Below are 27,914 nucleotides of genomic sequence, written 5' to 3' on the forward strand. Positions count from 1 at the left end.
AAAAGAAAAAGGGCGTGGCTGTTAAGATTTTTTGACACTCGCGACTCAAAGCAAGTGGTGTGTGCAATACTACTCCATTTTCTCTTTTTTGATTTAATGAAGTTGTTGTATTATATCGTCCCCCCACCCCACCCCACCCCCCGGAGCACATAAATATTATACAGCTGTCGGCGCACTTCATATAATAACATCCTTGACGTGTGTATATAGAGCTGCTGCTGCTGCTGCTGCTCGAGAGACTCATCTGTCATCTGAGCTATTTAATGGGCCGGACACTGGACCTGTTCTGGGTTGGACGCAAGATCTTTCATCATCTTATGTATAAAGTAGGCCCCTTTAATAATTGACTTGACTTATTCAACGACAAAAATAAAAGATATCCCGCCGCTGTCTAATTGACTCGACTCTTTGATTAGATTTGAATGAATTATCCCAAAATGTCCAGCAACTCACAACGTACGAGATGTCTACGTACAACATCAGTCAAGTATCGCATCCAGACTAAAGCTTTCTTCAAAATGATAATAATAAAAGAAGAAGAACTTGAAAGACTTAACCAAGTGTGTGTGTATATGTATCCCCAGGGCAACCCCTCAACATCAAATGCCTGGCGCTCTCTCGTCTCCACGACAGCCTCAACAACCGGCCCCAACAACAAACTCTTTTCCAACTTTTCGCATTTCTCTTTTTACTTCTTCTTCTAAAAACTTTTTAAAAAAATAATCTGATTCGTTTTTTAAAAATAAAAATGGCGGGAATTTTGAAAGTGTCGAAATGTTTGACGAACGACATGAGGTACCGACACGAGTAGACGGACTCTTTTTTAAAGTGCTTTCTGGAGCAACAACATTTCGTCCATTAGTCGCCAACACGTTTTTTTATTCCTGTTGGCCAGTCGACCTTATTAAATAGGCTAGTCGCTACCCCCCCACCGCACAGAGCAAGTTGTCGTGGTGACGATTAACAATTCAAAAAGGCCAGGACACACACACAGAATAAAAACAACTACAAATTGCGTGTCTAACTTCAATAATAAATAAGAGCAGCCAGAGGTCTGGTTTCCCCCTGACTTTTTCGTTCAGAGATTTCCCCTTCCGTCCACTAGACGACCGACGCCCCTCCCTCTTGCCATGGCAAATAAAAGATGACGTGCCACACCCTCCAACGTACATTGTGAAAAGACTCTCTCCCCCCTCCCGCGTTCACGACCGCCGTTCAAACAAAAAAAAAGGGAACACAAAAGACGCCCGGGAGAGAGAGTTGAACGAAATAGAGAAGAACGTTCAAGAAAATCATCAAGACACACACACACATAGAACATAATAGTCGAGGAGACACACATGTACCACGATAACCTTCCCCCACTCCCCCTACTCAATCAAACCCCTTTTTTTGGGGTGTGGATAAAAAGAGAAGGGGGGAAAAAATTCCGACGTGTAATTTTTTTTATTGATTTGAATTATCATGGCGATTATTTCACCTTTTTAAAAAAAAAAAAGAAAAAGAAAAGATTAAGAATCGATTGAGACGTCTTCTTCTAAGAATGGGGCGTGGCCTATCACTTCTTGGGCGGCGCGACGGCAGCCTGGGCCGATTTTTTGGCGCGAACCAATTCCACCAATTCCTGAAAAAAATTTCGTCGTGAAATAATTGGTGGGAAAATATTATTTGACACGAATAAAAGAGAGACGGACTAAAAAACAAACAATACCTTGTAGCGCTTCATGCACTCTTTCTTGGATCGATTGGGAATAGCCTCGGCGATCCTTTCCCAGCGATCAGACAACGATGCCGGATAAGTTTTCAATGCCTGCTCCAACAAGCGCTGCTCATCGGCCGTCCACGGAGTCAAATTGATTCCCAATTGCTCGGCAGGAGCTGGGCACAGGAAAATAGCAAGAATCAAATCGGTGAACATGATGGATCCGTTTATAACGTGACCGACCCCCTACAACAACAACAACAACAAGGAATAAAAAAACGGGACACTCACTTTCGTAGCGTTCAGACGGGATCGATTCCTCGCTGGCGGCCGGGCCGGCCTTGGACTCTTTTTCGAATTTGTTGTAAGCCGCTTTATTGGCCGCTTCCTTGAGAGCCGAACGTGAAAAGTCGCCAGACTGGAGCTCCTTGGCCTGGGCCAAAACTTCCTTGGCAGCACGATTGCCGCCGTGATGTTGGTTGATAAAGTTGGCCACCACTTCCCAGCGCTGATTGGTGCCGGCCGGGAAGAGATTGACAGCCTTGATTAGCAAATTCAACTCCTCGGGGCTCCACTGGTTGGAACCACCTTTCTTCTTGCTGCCGCTGTTGACTCCGCCGCCGCCGCTGGAAGCAGCAGATCCTCCAGGAGCTAATCCGCCTCCTAAATGTTGCTGTTTCTCTTCGTCAATGCGGCGATTCAATTCGTCAACCGCCTCGTCAAATAGCGTCCGTCCCTCGTCGACGCAATCGAGCGACACGACGGCCATCTTCTTGTTGAGTTTATCCAACCTGGCGGAAAATAAACAAAAATCAAAACCACACACAACCGACGGACGGACCGGTAAAGAAAATGTTCTCACTCGTCGGTGGTGAGGAGCTCGCAGAGTCGATCGAGATCCGCCATGCGCTTGACGAGTTCCGCTTCATCCTGGGCAGTAGTGGTCGGGCTAGCGGCGGCTGATGCTGTTGGAGGAACAACACCGGTGAAATAATTGAATTGCTTGCCGTACTTGTGCAACTGCTCGCGCTCGCGTTTTAACGCCCGCTTGGCATTCTCCTTCTCGCGCTTGGCCGCATTCTGCCGGGCACGGGCAGCCTCTTCCGCTTGGCGCTTGATCCTCAACTTGTTCTCCTCTTCTTCCCGTCGTTTCTGCACGCAACAACACAAAAGGCGGGACCCAACCGAGAATAAAAAGAATGAAAAGAGAAAAAAGAGGGACTCGTTAAAAATAGGGAGAACCCTCCGATTAAGATCTCGTTTCTCTCTTGTTGGCCTGGCCCAGTTGAGCAGCAGCAAATGCTCAATCTCATCCACATTTTTTTTCCTTCTTCCGCGATGGAAGAAGAAGAAGAAGAAGAAAAGTGATGATTTTCAACGGACAAAAAGAGAATAGAGGGCTGGATTGATTGCCAATAAAGGGGAGCCAATGCGATCGGCGGATAAATGGCGACACGAAATCAATCAAAAGCTGAGCAGAGCCAGCAAAAACATAAGGCCAACCCAACCCTTTTTTTCTTTCTTTTCCTTCCGGAGTAATCCGATTTACTCCGGAAGAAAAAAAAAAAAGATTTTCTCCCTTGAAAAAACTTTCCCGGCCCTCTCAAGTACTTAATGAAACGGGTGGGTGGGGGCATTAATACACACACATCATGTCATCATCTCCACGCTGCTGACATTATATGTACTGCGCTCACACATACCCGTTCCTCTTCCTCTTTGCGAGCTCGCACGGCATCCTGCTTGGCTTTCTTGTCGTCCAACTTCTTTTGTTTGTCTTCCTCTTTGAAACGGAGGATGCGAGGGTCGCAGGCGTAAGCCGCATCCACCAACGATCGCAGCCGACTCATCTCTTCCTTTTTCCTACGGGCTCTTTCCGCCTTGTTCTGCTTCTCGATCCATCGGCGCTCTTCCCGGCTGCGGCGAAAAACAACAAATCAATACATTTCTCTTCTTTTACTCTTCTTCTTCCATCTTTAAAAGACTACTCACTCTTGGCCTTTGTCTTTCTCCTCTTCGTCGAGGTACGAGAATTCCCGCCACGATTCGAAATTGTACCAGAAATCGTAAAAGTTCTCGACGTGATCCCGAGATGAATTCACGTCGCCCAACAACGGAACGTTGCTCCTCACCGACCAGCGAGCGTTGGCCGCTATCACCGGACTAAAGACCTGCGGAATATAAAAAATAAAATAATCAAATCATCCATCAAAGCCCACGAGAGGGGAGGCTATTAGTCAAAGTCTTCTTTTTTTCGTGAATGAATCAACGTCTTTTCACGAGTGATAAATGGAGTCTATACCTCAAAGAAACGAGATTTGTTTGCCGCATTGCTCGATGGAACATCGTCGTCAAACTCTGAATCGACCGAGTCGTAGGCCCGCCTCTTCGAGGCCACACTCAGCGTTTCGTAAGCTTTCGTTATGCATGTGAAATAGTCGTCATCAGCTCGAACCTCCTCTCCAGCTGCTTTCCGCTTGTCGGGGTGGTGTCGTAAAACTTTCTGCCTGTCTGTTTGGGCGGCAGGAGAGAGAGAGAGAAAATGCATTGAATTTATAATATAAAAAAGAAGGAGAGAAAAAGGAACTGCTGCTGCTGGCAAGGACAATGATGCATCATTTGTTAAGCGACGTCGTCTCACATGCTAGGTGGCCATTCATCACTTACACGCTCGTTTGATGTCGTCTTCTGTGGCGATAATCCGAACTTTTTTGAGTCCGAGCACTGCGTAGTGATCTTGATCCTAACGGCAAACAACGAGTGGCGTGGATTTCAGTAATGGGGAAAAATAAAAAGTGGAAAACCGAAGACAATTTTTGTTAAGGCATCAAACTCACTTTCCACTCTTTGGGGTCCAGGCTTCTGAGGTATTCCACGTCGTCTTCAATTTCAACAGTGGAGCACTCCACTTCTTCGTCAGATTGACTGCCAGACTCTGCCACAGACAGTCCCTCACCTGAGAGGGCACCATTACGTTGGTGGTGGTACCACCAGGCCCTGAACCATCGTCCAACTGGCTCGACATCTGTGTGACATGTACCTAGAAACGAAAGAAAGTTTTACCGATTTTATTCACTGCCCAGTAATCTCTTTTTCCAACAGGAATGCAATTAACATTTCTGGTGTGTCGAGAACTTTCATTCAACCATTGTTGAACAGGGGATCAGATTTTGACCCTCACATAGTATCAAGTTTTTGGCTTTAGACAAACTTTAAGGATACATGAACATTTCAAAATTCTTTTGTTAGCAGATGAGACATGCCGGGAAAAGATGACCGAGGTACTTGCACACGAAAAAGTCGTTTGCATTCCTCTAAAACTTACCAGATAATTTGTGAAAAACTTCACTGTGTCCCACCGTTTGAACTTCACCCATTTTTTTGTTTTAATTTGATTTGATCTTGAACGCTTTCCGATTCTGAAATAAACAAGCAAAACTATTAAGGAGACATAAGAATATTCGCCGACTAGAGAAGCATGCCGTTGTAGCAGACAGAATTTTCAAGTCGACATTGCCAGATATATTTTTCTCGTTCTTTCCAAAAATAATCAACATTTATTGAAAATTTGAAATCGATTGAAAAATTTGAAATCGATTGAAAATTTGAAATTAACGATTAATAAAATAAATGAATGCATCAATAACTACAATAAGCTGGAAAAAAGCGACAAATTAATTATTCCTACCTAATCTTTTTACGTATGAAAATTAAAGAGGTGTACACTGTACAGTTTTGTTTTCGTTTCACTGCAAATTTAGTCGACTGTCGAGTGTCGATAGAAAACTGAAAAAAGACCAAACATTAATTCATAAATATTTTATAGCCGAACCCAAAATGATTAAATTATTACTCGGCTAGAAGGGTTCTGGTTCATTAATGGCCCTCAGGGGAAGAACAAACAAGACGGCTATGTATCCCAGTTAATATATTTAAAAAGTAGAGCTAACAACGTCAATAAAAAAATAAAAAAATAAAATCAAGATAACGAGGCGGAGTGGGGAAATAGAGTTATAAGGGTGCAGCGCATAATTATTTTCCAATGCCTAGTCGTCTGCTCCACGGTGGAACAATAGACCCGTTAATAATTTCGTCGTCGTCGTCTGACATTATACATTTCCATTTAAAAACACGAGTATATAACTATAAGGGTTTCTGATTCCAGTAGCTCCTCCAGCCAAAAATTACACAGTCCGTTGGATTCACCGAGCTCGGCACTTTTGATCCAGCTCGAACTCAGCCATACCCCTTATAACGAAATGGTCTAAATAATTCCAGTCAACAATCAAAATTGATTGATGTAATACTACTAACATATAAATAATTACATCTCTATATACAACTCGGACAGCCTAATATGACTGGACAATATACAGCGAGAGAGAAAATAAGACGTTAGTTTGGATTTTGTGTTTTTTCTTATTTTATTTATTTGTATTTCCTGGGAACTCGTTCGTTCGTTTTGTTGCAGCATATATAGCCAGAGTGCCGAGTCATCGAGTTATTGAAGATCCGCACGTCGATTTTATAATACGGGGGCCCGTTCCAGCCTCGACACACGAAACAAATTGGCCTGACGCTTCCGCCTCACGTTCCGAACAATCCCATTAGGATTTGTACTGACGAAGCGCGCCCAGCGCCCAGCGTCTCGATTGTCTGCCGGCCCGCTCTCTCTCTCTCTCGCCCGTCTTATTCACAAACATGTACGAACTTGCTGAGTCCGCTTCAATGCACATATATTATAGTAGTACCCGCGTCCAATGGGATAAAATTACCTTTACATCCCATCGTATCTAAATGTAAGTTGCAATTTGTATTTATTTATTATTACCTTGACCGGAATATGTAATATCTATCTGTACCGAATAATCCCAGCTTTGGGGAATAAATTGGATATAATTGAATATTCTATTTTGATTTTATTTATTTTTCCCGATAGGTTCCAAGGTCGACAAAATGTAGTTTGACTTTATTTACTTGATAAATCTTTATCTTGTTATTATCGATCGGTGTGCGGCAGAGTGCGCACATCGACGACCCAAAAGTTGTTTTTAAAATTGCTGGCCATTTTCCGGGCTGCCCACCATTTCATTCCGAAATAAATTTTCTTCTTTTTATTTTTAAATTTTCTTACCAAACAATTGGGCCGGGATTGGCCGGGATTGGCCGGGATAGGAGAGAGATGATTGAGCAGTTTTGTCAACAATCAAAGACGCAATCCTTGAAAAAAAAATGTCACTTGTTCAGTTGTAGGTGACCTAGTTTGCGCCAGCAAATCGACTAAATCGATCGAGAGTTGATTGAATTAAAAAAAAAAGGTGAATTGTAACAAAGGTAAATCTGATTATCGATTCGCCCAATGGCCTTGATGTCCGTGTTTATTAACAAACGGACCTGGAGATAAACAATTGAAAGTTGTGTGTGTGTAATCTTCTTTTTTTGTTTCCGGCCAAACAAGTTTAAATGCTCATGTTAATTATAATTAAGGTCGGCGGTAGGCAAGGGGGAAATCCTCATTAAGGATCGTCTACTCACGACCTATCCTTGTATGTGCGTGTGCTAGGCAGACTAGAAGTTTTAGCCTAGATGTTTGTGTGTAGGGGCGGCTATATCATTGGCGGGCGATTTGAAATTCGAGAACCTCATTACCTTGGTTGATGCACACGCGAATTAATTATACACACACAGACCGAGCCATTATAACGAAGAGGAGGCCACGGCAGACGACTGTGAGTTTCAACTGCTTTTATATTTCACGATTGAGAGGTGGAGACTCGATGTCAGCTCACCGCGGGATTACGCGTCGATTACGTGGCCAATGTAATAGACACGGCCGGTGATTAGATTTCAAACATTGAAAACAGGAGATCGTACAACGTGTATAGGTACCAACGGAATATAATTATTTTGGGAAAAATTGTTATTCGGATTTTTCTAAAGAATTTTCCAATTCACGCGGGGAAAAAGGCCTTGCGCGTTATATAATAGTTTGTATATTTGCAGAGGGCTCGATGTAATCAAATCGATTTCAATGCAAACAGAATTTATTGCTCGGGGTGACGATGGAATCTGTTGGGTGCACAAATATGATACGCCATCGCCGAGATATAATGAATTAAATGAAGCGTCGTCTTTAATATAGTGTGATGGCTCTTTTGGTGTCGACAAAAGGACGTATTGCGCAACACAGCACCTATGGCGCCATTTGGCGGACTATTGTGAACGATATGCGCTGGTTTTTCCAGATCGGATGACGCCGCTATAATTGATTTATCTAATACTTTCATCACTCCACAAATAAGAGATAGATCCTTATAATAAGAGCGAGAGACAAACAACCGATGAGGATTGATGGCGAAATATTTGATAAGTGACTCACTGTCGGGATTCCCCGCTTGTTATGGATAAACAATCAATAGATATCGCAAACGAAACTTTTGGTATAAAAACCGAATGTGTTTGTGGGAAAGTCACGTAGAAACCAGTTTGATGGTTTTAAACCTTATTTTAAAAATGGCTCGTCAATTGGGTTTTTGTTTTCTATTTTTGTTATTGTGGGCCAATTATTCGGTCGAAGCTGAACTTCTGTTGGAAGAACAATTACGGGAATTGAGGGAAAATTACGTAAGAAACCTAAATGCTTTTTTAAAAATAAGAACGAGAATTAATAAGAAATTTTTGATTGACTTAATAGATGCAATTTAAGGAAGCCATGGAGGTAAAAGTTTCCCGGCTGGAAATGGAAGATGCTCGATTAAAGGCGCTGCTTGAGCTGAAGGATCGGCAACAGGAAATTCTGGCCGAAAAAGTAAGTCGACTGGAACTGCGAAACGAGCGGGAAACAAGCCGCCAATTAGCGGGAAGGAGCGCCATACTCAGAACTTGTCGGGAAATTAGGGCGGCTGATCCTTCCGCTAGTTCCGGCATGTACTGGATCGATCCTGACGGCCAAGGAGTTGGCGATGACCCGATTTACGTCCACTGCGACATGGCATCAGGTAACTAGAGACCTACATAAAGAAGATAATAATAACAAATTGATTGAATTGCATATCATTTGTCCGTCAGGATCGACTGCTATTCCGCACGACAGTGAGGCGTCCATGGATGTGGGACACTGCCCTGACCCTGGATGTTATTCCAGGGCAATCAATTACAACGCCACAAGTAGACAAATGTCAGCATTGGCCGAACTCTCCGCCGAATGCCACCAGTCAATCAAAGTATAAATAAAGGGAATTATTTAATAAGCAAAAGTCAACACCAATTATTTCACAAATTTTAATTCGATTGAATTAGTACGACTGCAATTTTGCGCCATTGGAATTCAATGATATAACTTACGCCTGGTGGAACGACAGAAATGGAAATTCGAAATTTTTCTGGACGGGTGGCAACACGGACGTCCATACTTGCCAGTGCGGATTGGATGGAAATTGTGTCGATCCTTCCGTCCAATGCAACTGCGACTCGATGGCTCCAGTGCAATTAACCGATGATGGTAAGCGGCCGTCATTCAGGTACTGAAATCTATTTCATTTTCTTCATTTCATTTGATGGTTTCTACAGGTAAAATCACGGACAAAAATGTTCTGCCCATCACTCGATTGAACTTTGGTCGAACGCAATTGGAAACTTCGTCCGGTGTCCATACACTGGGCCGCTTCGAATGTACCGGACAAGTGGCCGTCACTGGAATGCCAACTTCGTGTGAAGATCTATGGCGGATGGGGCACACCTTGAGCGGATTATATTCCGTCGTGGGAACATCAATGGTCGAAAGTGTTTATTGTAACTTTGCCAAGTTACCTAGTGACTCTGGTATGCAAATTAAAATTTCATTCAATTCTTTTAAAACTAATATTACTCTCGATATTACTGATGGATGTCACTAATTATTAGGTTTCCAGACATGGATCGGGTTTGAAGATGTGAAATCATCGCCCACTTACTTTTACGTTCAGATATATAACTCCCCATTTGATCAACCAAATGTTCCCATAAAATTTGACACTGCACGACTAAACGTGGGAGGAGCCATGAATTTACAAACGGGCAAATTCTCGGCGCCACGAAATGGCAAATATTTGTTTTCGGCATCCGGACTTGGAACTATTCCGCCATCTTCATCTAGATTTTATGGTGACATTCATATCGTGTTGAACGGCAACCGAATCGGTGGTAGTGCTTCCGATGACACCGCAAATACTAACCAATACGAAACATTTACCTTGCAATCGACACTCAATTTGCAAGCGGGTGACCAAATCTGGTGGGAGATAGGATACATGACGCCAGGATTTAAAATTCGCGCCGAAAATTTGAATCATTTTACCGGTTTTCTCTTGGAAGAAGAAATTACCGAATCACTCAAAACATTATGATCAATTCACTCAATCAAATTAAATGTTATTTCTCTTATTATTCATTTGTGCCAGCCTATTATCTAATACAACTCGTACAATTCATCCCCATAATTAATTGACGTTCATTTGCGGTAAGGTTATTACAATTTCATACATTGAATCATCACACACCTTTCCCCTGGCTCACCCCAGCGCATCAATTAAACATTTCAATAATTATTCAAACGGCGTCGACGAGTATATAAGAGTAGCACTCGACGTCGAAGCCAATCAGCAACGTCTTTAAAGATACGAAACGAGTGTCGCTGCTGCTGTTACACTCGGTACTTTGGCGCGCTAGTACACACAACCGAGTAGCGCGAAATCTGCATCAATCGAAAAGTATCTCAACGAGAGTACCTACTACACACATCTCTATCTAACACACACGCAATAATCATCACCGCGTTTCTCCGCAAAAAAATAATCAAACGAGTGAAGCGCCGCTAGCGTCTGATGACGCCAATTCCTTCCGGTCGGATTGTCTCTCATTTCTTTAGTCGGTGGGTGACACATGTATACGTATATACAACACAGGTGCAATCGCACTTAATTATTTTCAAAGAAGAAAAAGAAGCTTTCGTTATACATGCGCATCTTATATTTCGTCTATCGATTTCCCGCAGTTATTTCACATCGAGAGAAAAGAGCGGAGACATTTGATGATCAAATTCCATCTGGAAGCCATCCGTTATTCACGCGTGACGGGACAGCAGTTATACACCAAGTCCCGCGAGCGTTTGATGGCATCACGGTGGCGACAGCAGCGCAGTTCCTTTCGTTCGTCCGTCTATATATCCCGAAAAAAAAAGAATAGCCACTTATTGGTCGGGGGGGATAGAAGAAATAACCTGCTGCTGCTGCTGGGAACCTTTCACCACAGTTTATTAGCTGCGTCTTTCAGAGCCACGCCGACCGTGAAATCTGCGCCCGTACTACCCTCCTTATATACGTGATGTGTGTGTTATGCATGGCTGTATAGTCACGAAACTCTATTGCGTTGCTAGCTAGATAGCTCCTGTCGCTATATAGAAGTAGACGAGTTATAGCTAGGAGCTCGTCGGTTTCACGTCACATCTTCGCTCCAGGTGACTGACGTATCAGACGAGAAAAAAATGAATTCCTTTTTTCTTCTTTTTCCCCATGGAATTCATTTAAAATGAATGCGATCAAATTGTCCGTAACTTTCAGGGCCATCATTCACGAATTCCCAACAACTTTGAACTTCTCCCGAGCTCTACTGTCAGCACAACACTTAATGGCATTTATCTTTTGAAGAGATTGATATCAATAAACGAGATATACTTAGACATAATACGTACGTGTGTGTGTGTGATGCTCTCAAAGAAAAAGTGTCTCTTATTTACATTGCCCCGTCCGCCATCAAACGTCAGAAAAAGTTGCGTGATGGTCTCGAAAAACTTTTAGACTCCCCCAAATGGAAATATATAAATAAAAAGATAAACGCTGCCAGCCATTTTGTTTCATCTATTCTTCATCGCCTCGTGCAGTTGCATTACATATTTTAGCCCGGAATATCAGATTTAATCTAAATATGATTTTTAAAAAATTTAATTTAATTCAAATTAAAGGCTAATAACAAAATAAATATGAATTGCTGCAATCTCGACAGTTATGTCGTAATGAAATCGGGATAGGAATGAGGTGCCGGGAATATAATAAGAGAACAGCGCATATTCACGTCGAGTAATTACTACCTGCCTGCTGTCAACTATTCAAGTAGTTTTCTATACATAACCGCAAGCGCTGTTTCAATTGGTTTAACCTTCTCCAAATTGGGAAATTCTTTGACCGGCGGGAGAATTCCAAAACTCCATCAAACGTTGATTATATTCCGAGGTCTTTCAAACTTAATTAAAACTATAGTCAAACAAAAAAGACGGGGAGGAGCAGTAACACGTAATTACAGAGATATCGCGTGCAATTTCTATTATAACAATTCACCAGCAACTTTGAATGGATTATTTTCCTCCCTCTTTTTTAAAATCATTTTTTGATGGAAGAAAAATTCGCGCCATTTTTTAAAATTGCAATTGCAATTCCGCATCAATTCTAAATTACAGCGGAATTATAGTTATCTCAGATTCGATATTATGGAGTGAGTGCGGCTGACGTCCACAAAAGACCCACAGGCGGAATGGGCATAGAGGCCGGGGGTATATAAAACATGAACCCCGACCACTATACAGCTGGATGTAACTGATCAACCCGAAAAAGATCAACGTGTGGAAAAATGTTGTCGTTTCTATTTCTGTTCGTCTGCTGGGTGATGGTGACGCTGTCGGCCGGAATTGCCAAGGCGGAATTCGCACTACCGCCACCGTACCCGGCAACTTTGATTCACTCCGGAAGAGGAGCCATCGCTGGATCATCTGATTATTCCACTCGTCATCTCTACTATTCCCAGCTGTTGCCTTATTACTTTTCCGGGAATCGGCGATTGGCAGCAGCAGCATCAGCAGCCGGATCGATGCCCACCAACCACTACGGGTATCACCAACAAGGTGAATTAGCAATTTATATATTATCTTTTCTTTATTTCTTTTCTTTTATATTGGAAATGAATGTCTCGAATTGGATTTCTATATGTTGCGCAGCTGGATCGAATTATTACGAGGTCGATTACCCGTCGTATTATTCCGTTCATCCGCCAGCGCCTTATATTCCGCAATATTACCAGCAGCAGGATCCAGTTAGTAGTCAGTATCGGGGTAATATGATGATGGGCTCTGCTGGACAGGCCGAAGGACCCATGTTGAGTGAACGACAAAGTAATTTTTAAATTGAATTCATTTTGTCCAACACAAGTCAATGATGTCATTTCTAATTATATTATCCAGATGGGCCATTTCAATTATTCTCAGCACTAAGAGGACCACCAGGTATTATTAATGATTTAAAATCACAAATAGATGCACTGCAATGTATAGCCAAACTTTATTTTGACAGGTCCACCTGGTCCTTTTGGACCTTCTGGTCCAGCTGGAGCTCCGGGTTCTCCTGGACCGGCCGCCGGTACTCCTGGCCCTGCTGGAGCGCCAGGACCAGACGGAATTCCAGGTATTTTAATCAAATTAATTCAAATTTAATCCTCGTCAACAACAAAATGAATTGATTCAAATGATTAAAATTGCAAGGCACTGACGGCGTACCCGGAACGGACGGCGTTCCCGGTACGGATGGAGTACCCGGCACAGACGGCCTAGTCGGACCGGATGGAGCCCCTGGTCCGGATGGAATGCCCGGTCCGGATGGTCAACCTGGTACGCCCGGAACGGATGGAATCCCTGGCACACCTTGAAAATGAAAGAAGAATTTGGAATTGGAATTTATTTTTAATACGGTCAAGGGAATGGGGAACATATATTTCTTTTTAAATAATCGAGTAAGATCTGAATAAACAGTTACCTTGGATATTATGATTATTCGCGGGTTTTTCTCTAAAATTTCTTATCTTTAAAATAGTTAAGTATGGCAATGTGGCTAATAGATTAGTGTCGTCTGCTTTCAAGTTTCGAGAAAGAGGCAAAGTTTAATAAATAAGATGACAAAGAAAATGGAATTATCAATTTTCGTAAACATACGTGGCTGCACGAGAAAATAAAGCACTCAACAAATAAAATGACTAAAATGTGGCCGTCGTGTGAACTCTGTCGCGGTTATCTCGTGTGAACTGTCTCGGTGTCGTGGCTCACTCCAGGCTCTCGATCCACTCTATGCTGTTTGGCAGGTATATTAAAAATTAAGAATTCAAATGGAATGATGATGGGAGCTTGAATATAGATGAGTTAATAAACCTGTTTCAAATTTGGGAAATGTTAGATCCTCATCACTACATAATTTAAAATGGTTCTTTTCAGTGCTTGGAAGTTTGTTTACACTTGACTAACCTTTTCTTTTAAGTGCAGATTGGAAGCCTGAGCCAGCCATCGTAACAAACAAGATGTGCAAGTTTTGTTTGTGCTGTTCACCAGCAACAATCTCAACATATCATCGCTGGGGTAATGATTTACGGTACTTTTATTATGCAACCTGCAACCTGCAACCTGCAACCTGCTAGATGTTTTAATGAGGCTTGACTTACATAAATGCAGTGTGTTTGTGGAAACCTTGAATTCTCCTGTTTATGAACAATTAAGGTGTACACCCAGTGTCTCGTTTACAACTTTTCCTTGTTGTTTCTGTCAATATGTTTCGTAAACCCAATTTTTCATTTTTGATTTATAGGCAAACAGCATCCTATCTTGATGGGAGAATCCACCGATGTCGCTTCTTCCCTCTATACTTTGAAATTTATTCGGGGTTTTCTCTATTCTGCCGTGTGGATTCAACTCTTCAGCGGATGGATGACAGTTGTGGATGGATGCCCTGGCCGTAATTCCCAGGCTGAAGGGTAGGACCAAATTCATTTCTATTCTTCCTTTTTGGCTATTGGGTGGCGTTGATTTATAAATCGTTACGTAATCACGGAGTAGTGTTTATTCCTGACCCTTGAGCTAGGCGGTTGACTGCAACTGTTTTCTCTTCCCGATTTTGTTAACTCAAGTCAGGATGCATCAAGTTTGTAGAACAACTGCAGGTCAGGCCCAGTTTTGTACCTCACAACTTTTTTCTGTGGTGTCTAAACAATTAAATTCGAAAAATATTTTCTACTTTAAACACTTCAAGCAAAACGTGCAACTAGAAAATGTTATATGAACAAAAGGGACCTGCTCCTCGTATAAACAATTAGGGTCTTCTTTGTAATCAGGTTTGATCCAATCATTATCAAATTTTATTGCGCCGGAATTCTTTCTTATTATGTAACTAAGGGAATTCCATCGAGAAGAGATAGAGAAAATAACACTGCATTACGTCCGCAGCGTAAACTTAATTGTCAGAAATAAAAAAGGGATGGGCATCCTCGGACATCTGTTCCGAATTGTCGATGGATCCAACTAGGCCACTGGGCATTCATTCCGGCGGAGAGGCTCCTATCTACTATATACTAGCCTTGGCTGGGTGTGTGTATACAGCACACTCGAGAGTCTAATAAAATCTAAATGCCTTGACGGAATTGTCGAATTGAATCACTTTGATTGGCCACTCTTTTTCGCCTGTCTTGTAGCTAGCTCAGACAAATAAACCGCAATGTTCATTTCCTGGATGGAATCAACTAAGCGGAAGTGCCGGAGAGTATCATATCGATCCGGTTATATACACACTTCCGTCAAATGCAACTGTACTACTAGTCTACTACTACAACGACTCTATATAGCGCCCATTATGTGATATAAGTTGATTTCCTCATCAAGTCGAGCTAGAAAAGAAAAATAAAATAAAATCGATCGCCTATTTAATATGTTGCCGATCTAATCAAAGTGACGTAAGCTAATGGAAAAAAGGAACGTCGTTTGCGTGGGTATTTTTTTAAAACTCGTTTGGAAAACTATTAACTCGCAAGTCTATCTAGACGAAATTGTTCACTAGAGCGGATCAATTCCATTCACGAACCTATCCATTAGCCGCTGGAAGTAACTAACTAACTAACTAACCAACTACTTGACAGGTCATTAATGCAAACGGCTCTTGTCCTACATTCGACCTACACATCCGCATCGATTGCGCAACAACAGCCATAGCACGAACCGCGGACAATTGACGCAAAAATATCCCTCCCACCAAATTAAACAATTTGTTTCCCCCCGGTTACGTAACAAATGAATTTATACATGTCGCAGGATCGGCCTGTGTAAATCGATCCTGCCTTACCCAACAAACAATTACGTCAAGGATAGGATTAAGCAACTGCGCAATCACTGTCTTTTGAATAAGAAATGATATGCGTCATCTAGATCCTTGATACCGTAGTAGTAGACTACGTGTATACTGCGGGATCGCGTGTTGGCAGGTTCACCGAGCACGAAACGTCGTCCTAATAGAAAACCAGAAAGGAAAATAGAAAAATAGGAAAACACACGACGAGAGAGAGAAATGTTGGTGAGTTCATCTTGATCGGTTGATGCTGATGGCTGACCGATCCATCATTTGCACGCGGGATTTTGTCCCAGCTGTTTCGGATGGGGCTGCCTATACACAATCGATCTTATATAATGTAAGAAACACACATCAAGAGTCTTTTCTTTTCTTCTGTTGACGTGTGAACCTTTAGAGATTCCGGATGCCCTGTGCTCCGTTCGGAACAGCAGGTGATGCGACACTTCCGTGACGGGAGGGGGAAAAAAGAAAAAAAAATGGGCGTGTCTATCTTGCGATCGATGGCGACTCTGTTAGATAACGTCAGAAAAATAAAAAAACATTTTCCAAAATCAAATTGTAATGAAAACATTGACCTCAATCAGTTTCTCTTTTGACTCTATATTGGGCCTCACTTGTTCTCATCTCTATAAATAGACTCAAAGGCAGCATCAGATAGAATATCAGTTGATTAGCATCTCTTTCACAGTCCCGCCGAGCGTGAAATATCTGCAAAAGGTATTCCCCCCAAAAAATAGGAATATGGAAATGTTGATACATTTTTTCATGGGGGTCTTGCTGGCCGCTTCAACTGCCTTCAAGGGCCTCGTATAATGTCGTCGTTGGCCAGAGTCACGTGACTCGAATACATTTTTCCCGGTCAAAAAGATTGAAGGGGAAATTTTTTTTTTATTGACTTGAATAAACAAAAGATAAAATGCGAAATGAATTTTTATCTCTTACGGTCAAGACGAGCGTTTTCTTGCGTATTTCTATGCAAATGGCGGCGTGAATCGCCTTTGATCTTGGAGATATGATGCGTCCCGCACATACTTGCACTCGGGTTGCACTTGTTGTCTTTAAGTGGAACTACACAAACGAACCAAAGAAATGTCTGGAGATGTTAAAAAAGAAAGAAAAACGAAAGTCTATAAGAGTCGCCGTCGGCAGTTTCACGCTCCCGAATTGGAACTGCCCGATGGTAATCGCATAGTATTCGCCTTTGCAGATCCGTCGAACCCCACACAAAAAAAGTTCACCACAAATTCCTGCGAGAACAATGAGAGCGACTTCATTTCGATCGTCGCTCATCATCTCTCGCTCCTTTTGTATTTGGCGGGGTTTTTTTCTATTTTTCAAAATTCACGCTCTAGTGGAATTGACTCAATTTGATGGCGTCTAATAGAACGAGAGGAATTTCGTGGCGTTATAAGGAGTTGAATGTGGGCGTTGCTGTGAGCGAGTGGGCGATATGTGAAAGGCATTTCGATCGTCTCAAATTCCCCACCTTGCTTATGATACAGTTTCCACTTGGAGAATCTATCGAATCCCGACAAAAAATGTGTCACTTTTTCTGACTTTGTTGTTAATTTTTTGTTGGTATTTTGATCAGAAAATTCCTAGCGCAATGTCATTCGGAATTTTGGAATGTCCTTTGTTGTCTCTTTGCAGAGGGGTGATGGCGCCATACATAAGCCATACATTAAGCTCATCAACTTTTGTAATTAAAACTTGAGATCGGCACGACTTGATTTATTATCCCGGCACGTGTATAACTTGTTATTAATAGAAGGTCGATGACTTGTTTTGGCCCTTTCATTGTGTATCGTATATAGAGATTAATCACTTTGATTACTGGAATTATTATTATAGTCGGTCGGTTGTGGATAATGGTAGTTCGTTAAAGGAACGTTGGTTCATTTCATCTTTTTTATTTTTATTACTTTTGGGTTTTTTTTTTGGCGCGGTGAATAACCTTTTCAAATGTTGTTCGCACTAATAGTACGGAAATCCAAGGTCCCGTCTTATATTTCCAGTCGGGAAAACATTTCGGGTTAATTTGACGGGAATTGTCAGTTTTCTGAGAATTTCTTGTGATGCTTATGATTCCTTTTGGTCGATCGAAATGCGACCGAATGGCCAGTAGCCAGCAGCACCCGGCCGACGTGTAATTCATTGGTGGATTTTTTGTTTGTTATTATTTTTGGGGGGGACGACTGAAGGGACCAGTTTGTGACAGTCCCGTTTTCTAATCGTCCCGACCCATCCGTCCGTCAGCACGCATTGGCCCTTGCGTTATATGCATTAAACATCAGACTCACGATATCTTCCCGGGCGTCTGCGTGACGTGCAAGTCAAGACGAGCGTTGGATAAATCGACTTAATGGTGTCGTCTCTTTTCTCTGTCGAATGTTTCCAAAGGCAAAATCATTGTCGTCTCTCTCCGGCGTGAGTGATTTTTTTTTTTATTTCAAGGTTATCGAGCACCAACTATTTGCCACGGCGCTCACGACAATTATTAACAGCTTCAATCAACAATCAAATAAATACAAGCCGGAGAGTAAAAAATTTCATAGAAACAACAACAGAAATAAAAATTGACTGAGATTTCAGACAAGGGACTGAACCGAAATTTGATTTATTTTAGTTCGAATGAGCGTGAGCAAATCGTGTAAAGGACCAAAGCGCTTAGGTATAAATAAAAGCTGCGTGCTGGGCATTTGTGACAATTATTCGATCGTCGGACATTCATTGGAAATGTGGTCGCAATTGTTTTGGCTCGGCAGCTTTTTCTTGGCCGTTTTGTCCGTCGGGACAAAGAGGCCCAACCCGAGAATAACTAGGCAGCTCGTTTACCATCCCGAGAATCCTTATCCAGTTAATTTGTATTGGCAATTGCTGGACCATTACTATGACGTGATGGGCGCCGGCAATCGACTGATGGAATCGCCAATATTCGCCCATCAAGATCACCACTACAATCACCTGCAAGGTATCATTGACATTTGATTGGTATTCATTCAGATTTCAGAATGATCTGATTCATTTGAAATTGCAGCTGTTGCCAGACCGTATCATAGGGATTGGTCGTCGTTTATCCGACCGAGTTATCCTCGTCGAGTTGTCGGTCCTCACAGAGGAATTCCGTACGGAAATTATCAGGAAGAATTAATGTACCCTCAAGGTGAATTTTTTAAAAATTCGTTGTAGAAGACCATCATTGATAACTTTGTCTTAATTTGAAATTGAATTACAGTTCGAGGTCGAATATTCAAACCCTTTCGCACAGGACCAGCCGGTAAATGAAATTCAAAACATTTTTCTTCTTCTTGATCGAATTTTAAATTAAAATTTAAACACCGACTGTCACGCTAAAGGTCCACCGGGTCCACCGGGACCAAGGGGTGATCCCGGAGTGGCTGGACCGCCGGGAGCCGACGGTGCAGCGGGAGCCGATGGTTTACCGGGAGTTGACGGTGAGCCGGGATCTGACGGAGCTCCCGGGTTGGATGGTCCACCTGGAGCGGACGGCAATCCGGGAGTGGACGGAGCCCCAGGGGCCGATGGAACACCCGGACTGGACGGAGCTGAAGGCCCACCGGGAGCCGACGGTGCACCGGGAGCCGATGGTTTACCGGGAGCTGATGGCGCAGATGGAGCCGATGGTCCACCTGGTGCTGATGGTCCGCCCGGAGCGGATGGAGTCCCTGGTCTGGATGGCGCTCCCGGGGTTGACGGTCAACCAGGACCACCAGGAGAACCCGGACCACCCGGCGATACTCCCGTAGGCCGTTAAGAACGAAATAACTTTAACACAAAATGAATGGGGGGATTATGTAAATGTTGGTTTCGGTGATGGACAATTTCGAGTTCAAATTTAAATGGTAGACAAATTCAAATAAAACAATCGGTCCCGTATTATTAACATCTGCGTGTTCATATACATTTTAAGCAACAAAAATGAGGTCACTTTTTCACCCGCGACAGTTTCAAATGTCCCGCTGTCACCGCAGTCTGTTCAACTCGGAAAGTAAATCGAATCATTTGATTTACATCGTCAAGATGAAGAAGAGACGGCCGACAAATCTCTCACATTTATCGATTTTCTATTTTTTCCCTCCCGTTTGAGACATTCTAACCTTGACGCTATGCGCATTTTTACCCGGCCAAAGCGGCAAGAGCAACGTCAATCATCATTTGTCCCCCCTGACGGCCAATTAAATTCCAAAAATAACAACACCAGCGCGTAGGATATCGAAAATTCAATTTCTAATTATAATTTGTGTCGATTGAACGCCAGCATCGGAGAGTATAGGGGCGCCTGACGATGGCACATATTAAATAGTATATCTAAGGAAAAAAAGAAAAGTGGATCGAACCTGTGAATTATATTAGCTTGTCTCCATGTAGTATATATAACACGACACGTGACTAGTTTTTGTAAGCTGGGCAAGTTTTCCATTTTTATATCAGTCTCGAATTAATTTATTCCCGGTGTCATATCCCCCTTTTTTCTGTGTTAGACACACACACACCCCAGCGGCCAATGTCTGAAAAGAGAAAAAGTTATGGCCAAAATGGCAACTTTATCTCCCGAACGAAGCAGAGGAGGAGCAGACAGTTCAGACAAGTCGCCAATTAGCTGCTGCTGTCGGACGTCACTCGTTTTCTGTCCTGGGCGAGCGCGTGCCGAGAAAAAATAAATTCCAGTTCAGCCATCAACTTTGATATTCTTCTTATTCCGGATCGAATCCGTTTGTCGACAACGAACCCGTTCACCTCTCTCTCTCTGAGTGAAACAAGGGGGTAATTATTTCGGTTCATTTGGATCGATCCTAATTCTGCCCAGGGTTAAGTTGGTCGTTATAGTCCGTGAAATGATTTTTCTGGGCGATCGAAATCCACACAAGGTGTAAAAGAAAAACAAAAGGGTGATGATGAATGAATGAAACGCGGCCTTTGGCTGTGGTGGTGGGGTGTCATCGGAGGTGAACGATCGGTCCCCAATTGAACTCACGCGGCGTGACGCAATATAGACCGCTCACCGCTGATCGATCAGAGCCCCGGCGTGCGATCGTTGATGAATTATTGAGTAGCTAAACGTCAAGATTATATAGAAAACATTTTTTTTTTGGGCTTGTACAGTACATACATGCATTAATCATTTTCAATGTTACTAAAAACAACCCAAAAAAGAGTTAAAGTTAAATGATTTCATTCAAATTCAAAATGAAATTGATTTGACCTTTTCAAACTCTCTCTACACGGTCAGTCATTTACTTCAATTATTATTTTTGCGGTTATTGGCCAGAATAAAATTCGGATGACGCACGTCTTTCAACCGCGAATCGATTTGACGTAATCGAGTATTCAAATCGCGTTGGTTTGGGCGTAGAGTTAAGATCTGCCAGCAGCAGGCTGTTAAATGATTTCCCCTTTATTCTGCAAAATGACGACGTCAGTCCATTACATAAAAGAAAACTTTTGATGGCAATCTAACAATTGTCTCTGCTGCTGCTGCCACCGGCGTCATATGTCGCCCGTTTCTTTCTCTTCCGGCGCTCTCACTCTATATATAATATTGCGATAAGCAATTCATTCGCGATTACATTTTCATGTTGAATCACTGCGACAGCAGCTGCCGCTCCTTTTTTTGGTTCCTTTTTTCTATCTTATTCGCTCTGAATCTATTATTCATTTCCAGTCGCGTTCACCCATGACCCAGCCCACCGTCTTTTGAATAAAATATTTAACTTTGGCTTATCTATCTACTGGGATTGGATGTGGGAAATCCTGGGGCAGGAAAGAAAAGATTCCACCGTCACCACCACCAAAAAACAATAATAAAATGTCCCGGGTTCTATAATCTTTTGTTTGGTTTTTATTTTCCAGCCCACACACACACGGAATCCGCAATGTTGAATAATCTCACACGACTGTCTTTGGCTGGGCTTATTCCAGCAGCTGGAAGCGGAGCAATCGATAACAAAAAAGGAACGGAGAATGCGAATGATTATTTTCTTATGTGATGAGCAAATCTTTTTTGGATTCCGGCCGGAAGCTGTGCATCCTAGGAAACAGCAGGTGATATAGCCTACACATGCGGGTGTGACATTAACTTTTTTTTTCCCCTGGGAAGAAGAAGAAGAAAAGCACGTCGGGTGGTCGCCTGATGTATAGATTGTCGATCATCGATCGATTGTGTCTTAAATAACAGCAGCCGCCCCAAAAAGCGGATGATGGCGGATCTCTCCACGACATCCGCACACACACACATCTCTCTACACAAGACGTGAAATTTTCGTTGGGGGTTTTCTGATATTCTTTGGGTGATGCACACAAACGGTCTAGATAGATCTTTAATCAAACAGAACCGAAAGGGTGGCATCAGCTTGTCATGGAAAATCTTTTTTTAAAAAAGTTACTTTTTTACTTGGCCGTTTGTTAGCCTTTCCCTTATCACCATGCGAACGGAGCTGTAGGTTCGCAAGTTCTTCTTTGCTCGTCAGGAAAGTTCAACATGTCCTACACATGTCGATAACAGAGCCTCAGATATTTATCAAATTCTATTTTTTCTTTCAAAAGCACTCACAATTGATTTCAAATGTCGTAGAGTTAAAATTATTCGACTATCTAAAATCAAAAAAGAAATTAGTAATGGGCAATAAATACTCATTCACACGTATATATGCCCAGTCTAGAGCGATCATCATTATATTCGAGAACCAAAGTTACTAGGACTCTTTATCCAGCCCGGCAGATTCCGTCAAGCGTTAAGAACATTTTATAAGAGCCAAAAAATAGAAAAGGAAAAATGTAATTATCGGAGAATTAAAAGCAATGTCGTGTATCTTTTCGTCGACTTTTACAGAGAGAATTGTGTGATCTGTCAGAGAGATATATAATACAGCTGCATAATGTAAATTCCATAGTTTTATTTTTATTAAAAAAATAAAAGGAAATTTGGTGATGGATCAAGACTATAAAATATAACTGGCCCTGGAAGGACCCCCCCCAACTGGTTTTGATGGGTCTGCTGGGAAATAGGAGCCAGAGAGGCTCGTCAAATATTTTATCTGCCGATGCATGCGGGCTGATACAACATTTTTGGCCAGTAATTTGATGAAAATATTATCAGGAGAGTTATTGTATGTCTAGATATAACTAATACTAACACAACACTGGAAATTTTTCTCAGACTAATATAATAATATTTCTCCGCGACGATGGTCCAACTTGGCTTTGAATATTGCATTTTGGGTTGACAGTGATGGTTTATTGAACGCCGATTCGTGACCGATAATATGCACGATGACTTGAGCTTTCATTGACGACTAGAGAGATGAGCTGAAGTCAGCGACGAGCTATATTCCTATTCTCTCCGGGAGTCGTTTTCAAATAAGCAATATAGGGAGTCGGGCGGTGGCGTCTCTATTGTGTGTGTCTACAGACTTTGACGTGCACACAATCCTTTTTTTTTTTCTATTGACTAGAGCTAATGACTGGACAGATCGCGGGATTGAAGGCGACCGCATCATTATCCGTTGTCAAATCGATCCTGAATATTTTCTACCCGTCTCGCTTTTATTTGGATTTCTTTTATTTCTTTCGGGGATCAGAAAGTCAACGTCAAAAAGCTGCAGCATTAGCATTTGAATCGCTTTATGCAACCGACGGATGAGATACACACACACACGCACGAGAGAAATGGAAGACTATTATCAAGGAAGACATTGATGTCAAAAAGTTTGATGTGGTTGACTGTAGTCCTCCATGCATAATAAACCGATCGTTATTTCTTTCTTTTTTCTGTCCGAAATATGTTGCGTGTTTATGTGCACACACACACAAAAAAACAAAACACACAACATGAAATGATCGTGGTTGCCATGGGCAACATGACGCTATTAAATCCCCCCCACCCGCCCTCAACAAACAAAAACAATTGCGAATAAAGCTTTCGAAAATTATTCCTAGATGGCGTATGGATACAGTTGGAGAAGATAATATCGAAATAATCAAAGTCCAAATGTTCTCAAGTTTAGTTTTACTTGTTATTAGCCTGACGTTATCGTACTAAACAGTCGTAATCCGAATTTTTTTCCCACAATTATTTAGGTAAATAATGGAAAATTTATTAGATTTATCAAGAGTGGTGGAATCGGTGAATCTCTCAGTCTCAGGTGTGTGATTTCGCACGCCCGTGGGCAATTGGGCAATGGTACGGCGTATTTACCCTACGGAGTGATCTCATATTTCGTCTGCAGGTCGTTTTGTTTGCCACACGTGGCAGTCGCTGGGAAAACGTGGACGTGTTGGCGTCGACCGTTGATGCAGCCACAATTGTTCATCATCAGCTTGAGGTAATTGCCACGCTCAATTCTTTCTACTCATTATCATCGATTTTCTTTCATTGTTCCGAGATTAATAATCCACTTTCTGACGCATGTAGAGAGAGAAAGGTTCATTGTCACCGAAAAATCGATCACGTTTGATACAGAAGCATCATCACTCTGAAATCAAATTCAGGACTACCCAGAAAGATGCCAGCCAATACTTCGAAAGCCAAAATGGAGAGAGAAATTCGTCGCCAACGTCTCATCAAGTGGACTCAAGAAATGGAGGCGAAAAAAATTAAGCAGCACGAAGCACGAAAAAGTCGTCTCGAGTCGCGTGAAAATCGTCGATCTGAACGTCCCAAATCGTGTGAAATAATAGAAGAAGAAGAAGATGAGCAAACGCCAAAGCACTTACTGGAAACGTCCGATGAAAATGTTTCGGCGAAACGAGTCAAAACTGATGTATCCCAAAATTCAGATTAAAATATTCTCAAATGTTGAAATGAAATGTTACGTTCCCACGTTGATGGTTAATTGAAATCATCATAATAATGAATTTCCTTCCTAATTTTTTTTTACACCGTTCCTCGTTTTTACTGTCGATTCTTATGTATTTGTGTCAAGATTTTAAGTTTTAACCGTTTTCCCAGGGGGAAATAATATAATCCAGTTTCAAACCGTTTGCGCCATTGTCGATACGCCATCTATTTGTAATTTTAAATTCGTCTGCTGGTTAGTACCATCTGCCACTACCCGCTCGCTCTACCCTGTTTTGATTTAAACTTTTTGTGTTTCGGCTTTCAATATCCCGATTTATTTTTAAATAGTAGTTTCTTGAATCAAGGGTCATGGAGAAAAAGAAAATGCGCATCTTGGAACTTTATAGTGGAATTGGTGGTATGCACTATGCAGCTGAATGTAAGTTTATCTAGGTGTGAATTAAAAATATTTTAACTAATGTATCCTATTTGTTTGTATAGTAGCCAATGTTGGGGCCGAGGTCGTTTTCTCTGTAGACATCAACACTTCTGCCAATGCAGTTTATCGCCATAACTTCAAACAGACCAATCAGCAAGCAAGGAACATAGAATCTTTGAGCGCCAAGGAGATAAACAAACTGCAACCAGATATCATAATGATGAGTCCACCTTGCCAGCCCTTTACTCGTGTTGGGTTGAAACTGGATGTTGAAGATTCCCGATGCTCATCATTCCTTCATTTGCTTGATATCCTTCCCCACCTAGAGACAGTTTCTTTCATATTGATGGAAAATGTTGTGGGGTTTGAAACATCTGAAATGAGGAATGCATTTACTAAGGCACTGAAGAACTGTGATTTCCATTTTCGTGAGTTTATACTCTCTCCTGAAAGCATCAAAATACCCAATAGCCGAAGCAGATACTACCTTGTAGCTAAAAAGTGTACAGACTTCTTATTTGGATCTGAAAACGACATTGTAAGCACCATTCAAATTCAATTTTTATTAATGATTTATTCATCATCTTATTTGATTATTTTTTTGACAGATGACCTCCTTTCCTAACAGTAGCTGTGACATTGAAATGCCGGTGCAAGAAAAAACGTTAGACCCCTATCTGGAGAAAGATATGTCTGATGAAGAATTGGCACGTTATTTGCTTACTGATAAAACATTATTAAAGTATTGGCGTATTCTCGATGTACGACGAACATCCGACACATCTTCCTGTTGTTTCACCAAAGCGTATACCCACTATGCAGAAGGAACTGGTTCTGTACTTCAACACGACCCGAACGAGCCATTTCACCAAAAATTCGCTGAATTTAAAGAAGATGAAGATATTGCTCATTTGAAACCTTTAAAATTAAGGTAAGATTGAAAACCTAATAACTGAAATTGCCTCATAACTAACCCAACGTATTATTTGTTGTAACATTTTCTGTTCTTAGATATTTCACACCGCGAGAAGTCGGAAATTTAATGGGCTTCCCTGCTGAATTTACCTTTCCTGAAAACACTTCACTTAAAACTCGGTATCGACTCTTAGGGAACAGTTTGAACGTGTTGGTAGTTTCTAATCTTTTAAGAATATTATTGGGTTGAAATAAATAATTAAACGTTTAAATGTTTCTTTGCGGTAATTTATATAGTAAACCAAATCAAGGGAAACATGGCTAGCGTTAGAGTGGAGATTAACAAACAGACGGGTATTTTCACTGTTGGCCAGGCGTCGATCCCTTGCCTCGATTCACGTCACTGATGCATACCCATTGGCCTTCCACTGTTTCCTTCCAGAGACTAACTTTGTTGTCCCCACCAGAGACCGCCAAGATGTTTCCGGTCACGGACCATGAGACGTGCCAAACAACATCTTCGAAGGTGTGAAGAACTCGTTGGTTCCAACTGCTGGAAACACCGTCGTTGGTCCATAGAATCACTCGACGATCTTGAGAACAGCTGGCGATGACCGTACGCGAAAGCCCAATGGACGGAGCCCAAGCTGCATCACGAACCCAATCCGAATGGCCTTCTAGTTTAGCTTCCTCAACCCATTCTTTATCTTCCCTGCAAATTCGAAAAAAGGCCTCGATTGATAAAGGAGATTTACTTTTTAAATGAATTATGTAACTTACCGCCAGACTTTGACTAGGTTATCACAACCCCCACTAACAAAACGCTTGACAGGAGCAGATCGTGAACCGGTAGTTGAGTCAAAGGCCGCGTTAGGTCCAATAGCTGGAGCCCAACTAACTGCATTGCACCCAATCTACAATAGCATCACATGCATTAGGAAATATTTAAGACTTAATAAAGATGGTGAAATGTATACTGTATGGGCATTGTTGATCTTCTTGGCCTCCCAACCTCCTGCAGCTGTAGCAGAGAGAATGGAGATGGATCCATCAGAACTTCCACAAGCGAGGATAAGGCCATAGTCATGAGGGGCCCAGCAAACAGAGTTCACAGATGAATCATGGTTAGCATATTCATAAAACTTGACCCATTGTCCATTCATCTCTTTCCAGATAATAACTTTGTGATCATAAGAACATGATGCTAAAATATTCCCAAACTTGGGATGAGCCCAAGCAATTTGCCAAACCTGATAAATGTATGAAATTGTCAGTATAACCACCATTTGTTGTATGATATTAACAGATCATTCAAAATTAACATACCGGTCCTTCGTGTCCTCTCAAATCGGCAGCCAATGTTTGTGTTCCATTTTTCACATCGTAAATCCTCACAGACCTGTCAGATGAGCAGGTTGCAAGCCGACAGCCATAATAGTCCATTTGCGCATCATGCTAATAAATCCCCAAAAAAACGTTAATATCATGTAAGAAATTACAAAATCAACATCAGAATGATTAGATACTCACGATCATGTCTTCATGTCCAGTATCGACTGTGGAAATGACTGACACCTAAGAGGGAATAATTTAATGATAATTTTACAAGTGCCTTTAAAAATGCATCCAAATTATGACAAAGTACCATTTTTACTGAGAACTTGTAGATAAGACAGCGAGTTATAAAATATTCCTGCGTAAAAAAAATACCGACAAACTCACACAAACGAATCTGTCAATTTTCAGTCGACGTGTCCCCAGCGCGTTGCCAAACATCAACAATTCAACCAATTTTAGTGAAAACGTTTTGGCGCCACGCCACCTCCATTTAAATTTTCATTCAAAAAAAGGGTTAGATCAATAAGATGACGTACAAAT

The 27,914-nt window shown here is 41.8% G+C and overlaps 6 protein-coding genes across 6 annotated transcripts in view; 4 read left to right on the top strand and 2 right to left on the bottom strand.

Moving 5' to 3' along the window:
• Positions 1-854: 854 nt before the first annotated feature.
• LOC124204191 (dnaJ homolog subfamily C member 2-like) lies at positions 855-5,221 on the bottom strand. Its single transcript, XM_046601235.1, has 10 exons — positions 5,028-5,221; positions 4,540-4,742; positions 4,370-4,445; positions 4,005-4,213; positions 3,695-3,873; positions 3,406-3,619; positions 2,565-2,854; positions 1,994-2,493; positions 1,712-1,878; positions 855-1,624 (listed from the first exon to the last, which is right to left on the bottom strand). Exons 1-10 carry the CDS (start codon positions 5,077-5,079, stop codon positions 1,559-1,561), a joined length of 1,956 nt encoding a protein of 651 aa, XP_046457191.1. The 5' UTR covers positions 5,080-5,221; the 3' UTR covers positions 855-1,558.
• A 2,993-nt stretch (positions 5,222-8,214) lies between these two features.
• The window catches only part of LOC124206194 (neurexin-4-like), an 86,302-nt gene continuing 66,602 nt past the window's right edge, over positions 8,215-27,914 (top strand). Inside the window, exons 1-3 of the mRNA XM_046603905.1 lie at positions 8,215-8,326; positions 8,397-8,700; positions 8,771-8,925. Of these exons, the coding sequence (XP_046459861.1) occupies positions 8,216-8,326; positions 8,397-8,700; positions 8,771-8,925 (570 nt within the window). The 5' untranslated portion in view covers position 8,215. The remainder of the gene's footprint in view (positions 8,327-8,396; positions 8,701-8,770; positions 8,926-27,914) is intronic.
• On the top strand, positions 12,316-13,547 carry LOC124206206 (putative cuticle collagen 80). Its single transcript, XM_046603915.1, has 5 exons — positions 12,316-12,632; positions 12,726-12,899; positions 12,969-13,010; positions 13,078-13,188; positions 13,266-13,547. The coding sequence occupies exons 1-5, from the start codon at positions 12,362-12,364 to the stop codon at positions 13,427-13,429; spliced, it is 762 nt and encodes a 253-aa protein (XP_046459871.1). The 5' UTR covers positions 12,316-12,361; the 3' UTR covers positions 13,430-13,547.
• LOC124206204 (collagen alpha-1(III) chain-like) lies at positions 15,563-19,784 on the top strand. Its single transcript, XM_046603913.1, has 4 exons — positions 15,563-18,856; positions 18,923-19,048; positions 19,121-19,162; positions 19,242-19,784. The coding sequence occupies exons 1-4, from the start codon at positions 18,517-18,519 to the stop codon at positions 19,658-19,660; spliced, it is 927 nt and encodes a 308-aa protein (XP_046459869.1). The 5' UTR covers positions 15,563-18,516; the 3' UTR covers positions 19,661-19,784.
• LOC124206197 (tRNA (cytosine(38)-C(5))-methyltransferase-like) lies at positions 24,924-26,312 on the top strand. Its single transcript, XM_046603907.1, has 4 exons — positions 24,924-25,121; positions 25,184-25,659; positions 25,730-26,052; positions 26,133-26,312. Exons 1-4 carry the CDS (start codon positions 25,052-25,054, stop codon positions 26,284-26,286), a joined length of 1,023 nt encoding a protein of 340 aa, XP_046459863.1. The 5' UTR covers positions 24,924-25,051; the 3' UTR covers positions 26,287-26,312.
• On the bottom strand, positions 26,309-27,836 carry LOC124206199 (protein SEC13 homolog). Its single transcript, XM_046603909.1, has 6 exons — positions 27,682-27,836; positions 27,567-27,611; positions 27,363-27,491; positions 27,014-27,286; positions 26,817-26,950; positions 26,309-26,748 (listed from the first exon to the last, which is right to left on the bottom strand). The coding sequence occupies exons 1-6, from the start codon at positions 27,682-27,684 to the stop codon at positions 26,397-26,399; spliced, it is 936 nt and encodes a 311-aa protein (XP_046459865.1). The 5' UTR covers positions 27,685-27,836; the 3' UTR covers positions 26,309-26,396.

Source organism: Daphnia pulex, chromosome 10, assembly GCF_021134715.1.
Source record: "Daphnia pulex isolate KAP4 chromosome 10, ASM2113471v1".
In the NCBI taxonomy this organism is placed as follows: Eukaryota; Metazoa; Arthropoda; class Branchiopoda; order Diplostraca; family Daphniidae; genus Daphnia; species Daphnia pulex.

Excerpts from the sequence above, each read along its gene's own strand:
- LOC124204191 (XM_046601235.1), bottom strand. The coding sequence starts at position 5,079 with ATGGGTGAAGTTCAAACGGTGGGACACAGTGAAGTTTTTCACAAATTA. Across the intron at positions 4,214-4,369 it reads AGACGACATCAAACGAGCGT|ACAGGCAGAAAGTTTTACGA; the intron begins GTAAGTGATGAA and ends CCGCCCAAACAG. Across the intron at positions 3,874-4,004 it reads ACAAATCTCGTTTCTTTGAG|GTCTTTAGTCCGGTGATAGC; the intron begins GTATAGACTCCA and ends TATATTCCGCAG.
- LOC124206206 (XM_046603915.1), top strand. The coding sequence starts at position 12,362 with ATGTTGTCGTTTCTATTTCTGTTCGTCTGCTGGGTGATGGTGACGCTG. Across the intron at positions 12,633-12,725 it reads CTACGGGTATCACCAACAAG|CTGGATCGAATTATTACGAG; the intron begins GTGAATTAGCAA and ends TATGTTGCGCAG. Across the intron at positions 13,011-13,077 it reads AGCACTAAGAGGACCACCAG|GTCCACCTGGTCCTTTTGGA; the intron begins GTATTATTAATG and ends TTATTTTGACAG.
- LOC124206204 (XM_046603913.1), top strand. The coding sequence starts at position 18,517 with ATGAGCGTGAGCAAATCGTGTAAAGGACCAAAGCGCTTAGGTATAAAT. Across the intron at positions 18,857-18,922 it reads CCACTACAATCACCTGCAAG|CTGTTGCCAGACCGTATCAT; the intron begins GTATCATTGACA and ends TTGAAATTGCAG. Across the intron at positions 19,163-19,241 it reads CTTTCGCACAGGACCAGCCG|GTCCACCGGGTCCACCGGGA; the intron begins GTAAATGAAATT and ends GTCACGCTAAAG.
- LOC124206197 (XM_046603907.1), top strand. The coding sequence starts at position 25,052 with ATGGAGAAAAAGAAAATGCGCATCTTGGAACTTTATAGTGGAATTGGT. Across the intron at positions 25,122-25,183 it reads TATGCACTATGCAGCTGAAT|TAGCCAATGTTGGGGCCGAG; the intron begins GTAAGTTTATCT and ends TTGTTTGTATAG. Across the intron at positions 25,660-25,729 it reads TTGGATCTGAAAACGACATT|ATGACCTCCTTTCCTAACAG; the intron begins GTAAGCACCATT and ends TTTTTTTGACAG.
- LOC124206199 (XM_046603909.1), bottom strand. Across the intron at positions 27,492-27,566 it reads CTGGACATGAAGACATGATC|CATGATGCGCAAATGGACTA; the intron begins GTGAGTATCTAA and ends GGGATTTATTAG. Across the intron at positions 26,749-26,816 it reads AACCTAGTCAAAGTCTGGCG|GGAAGATAAAGAATGGGTTG; the intron begins GTAAGTTACATA and ends TCGAATTTGCAG.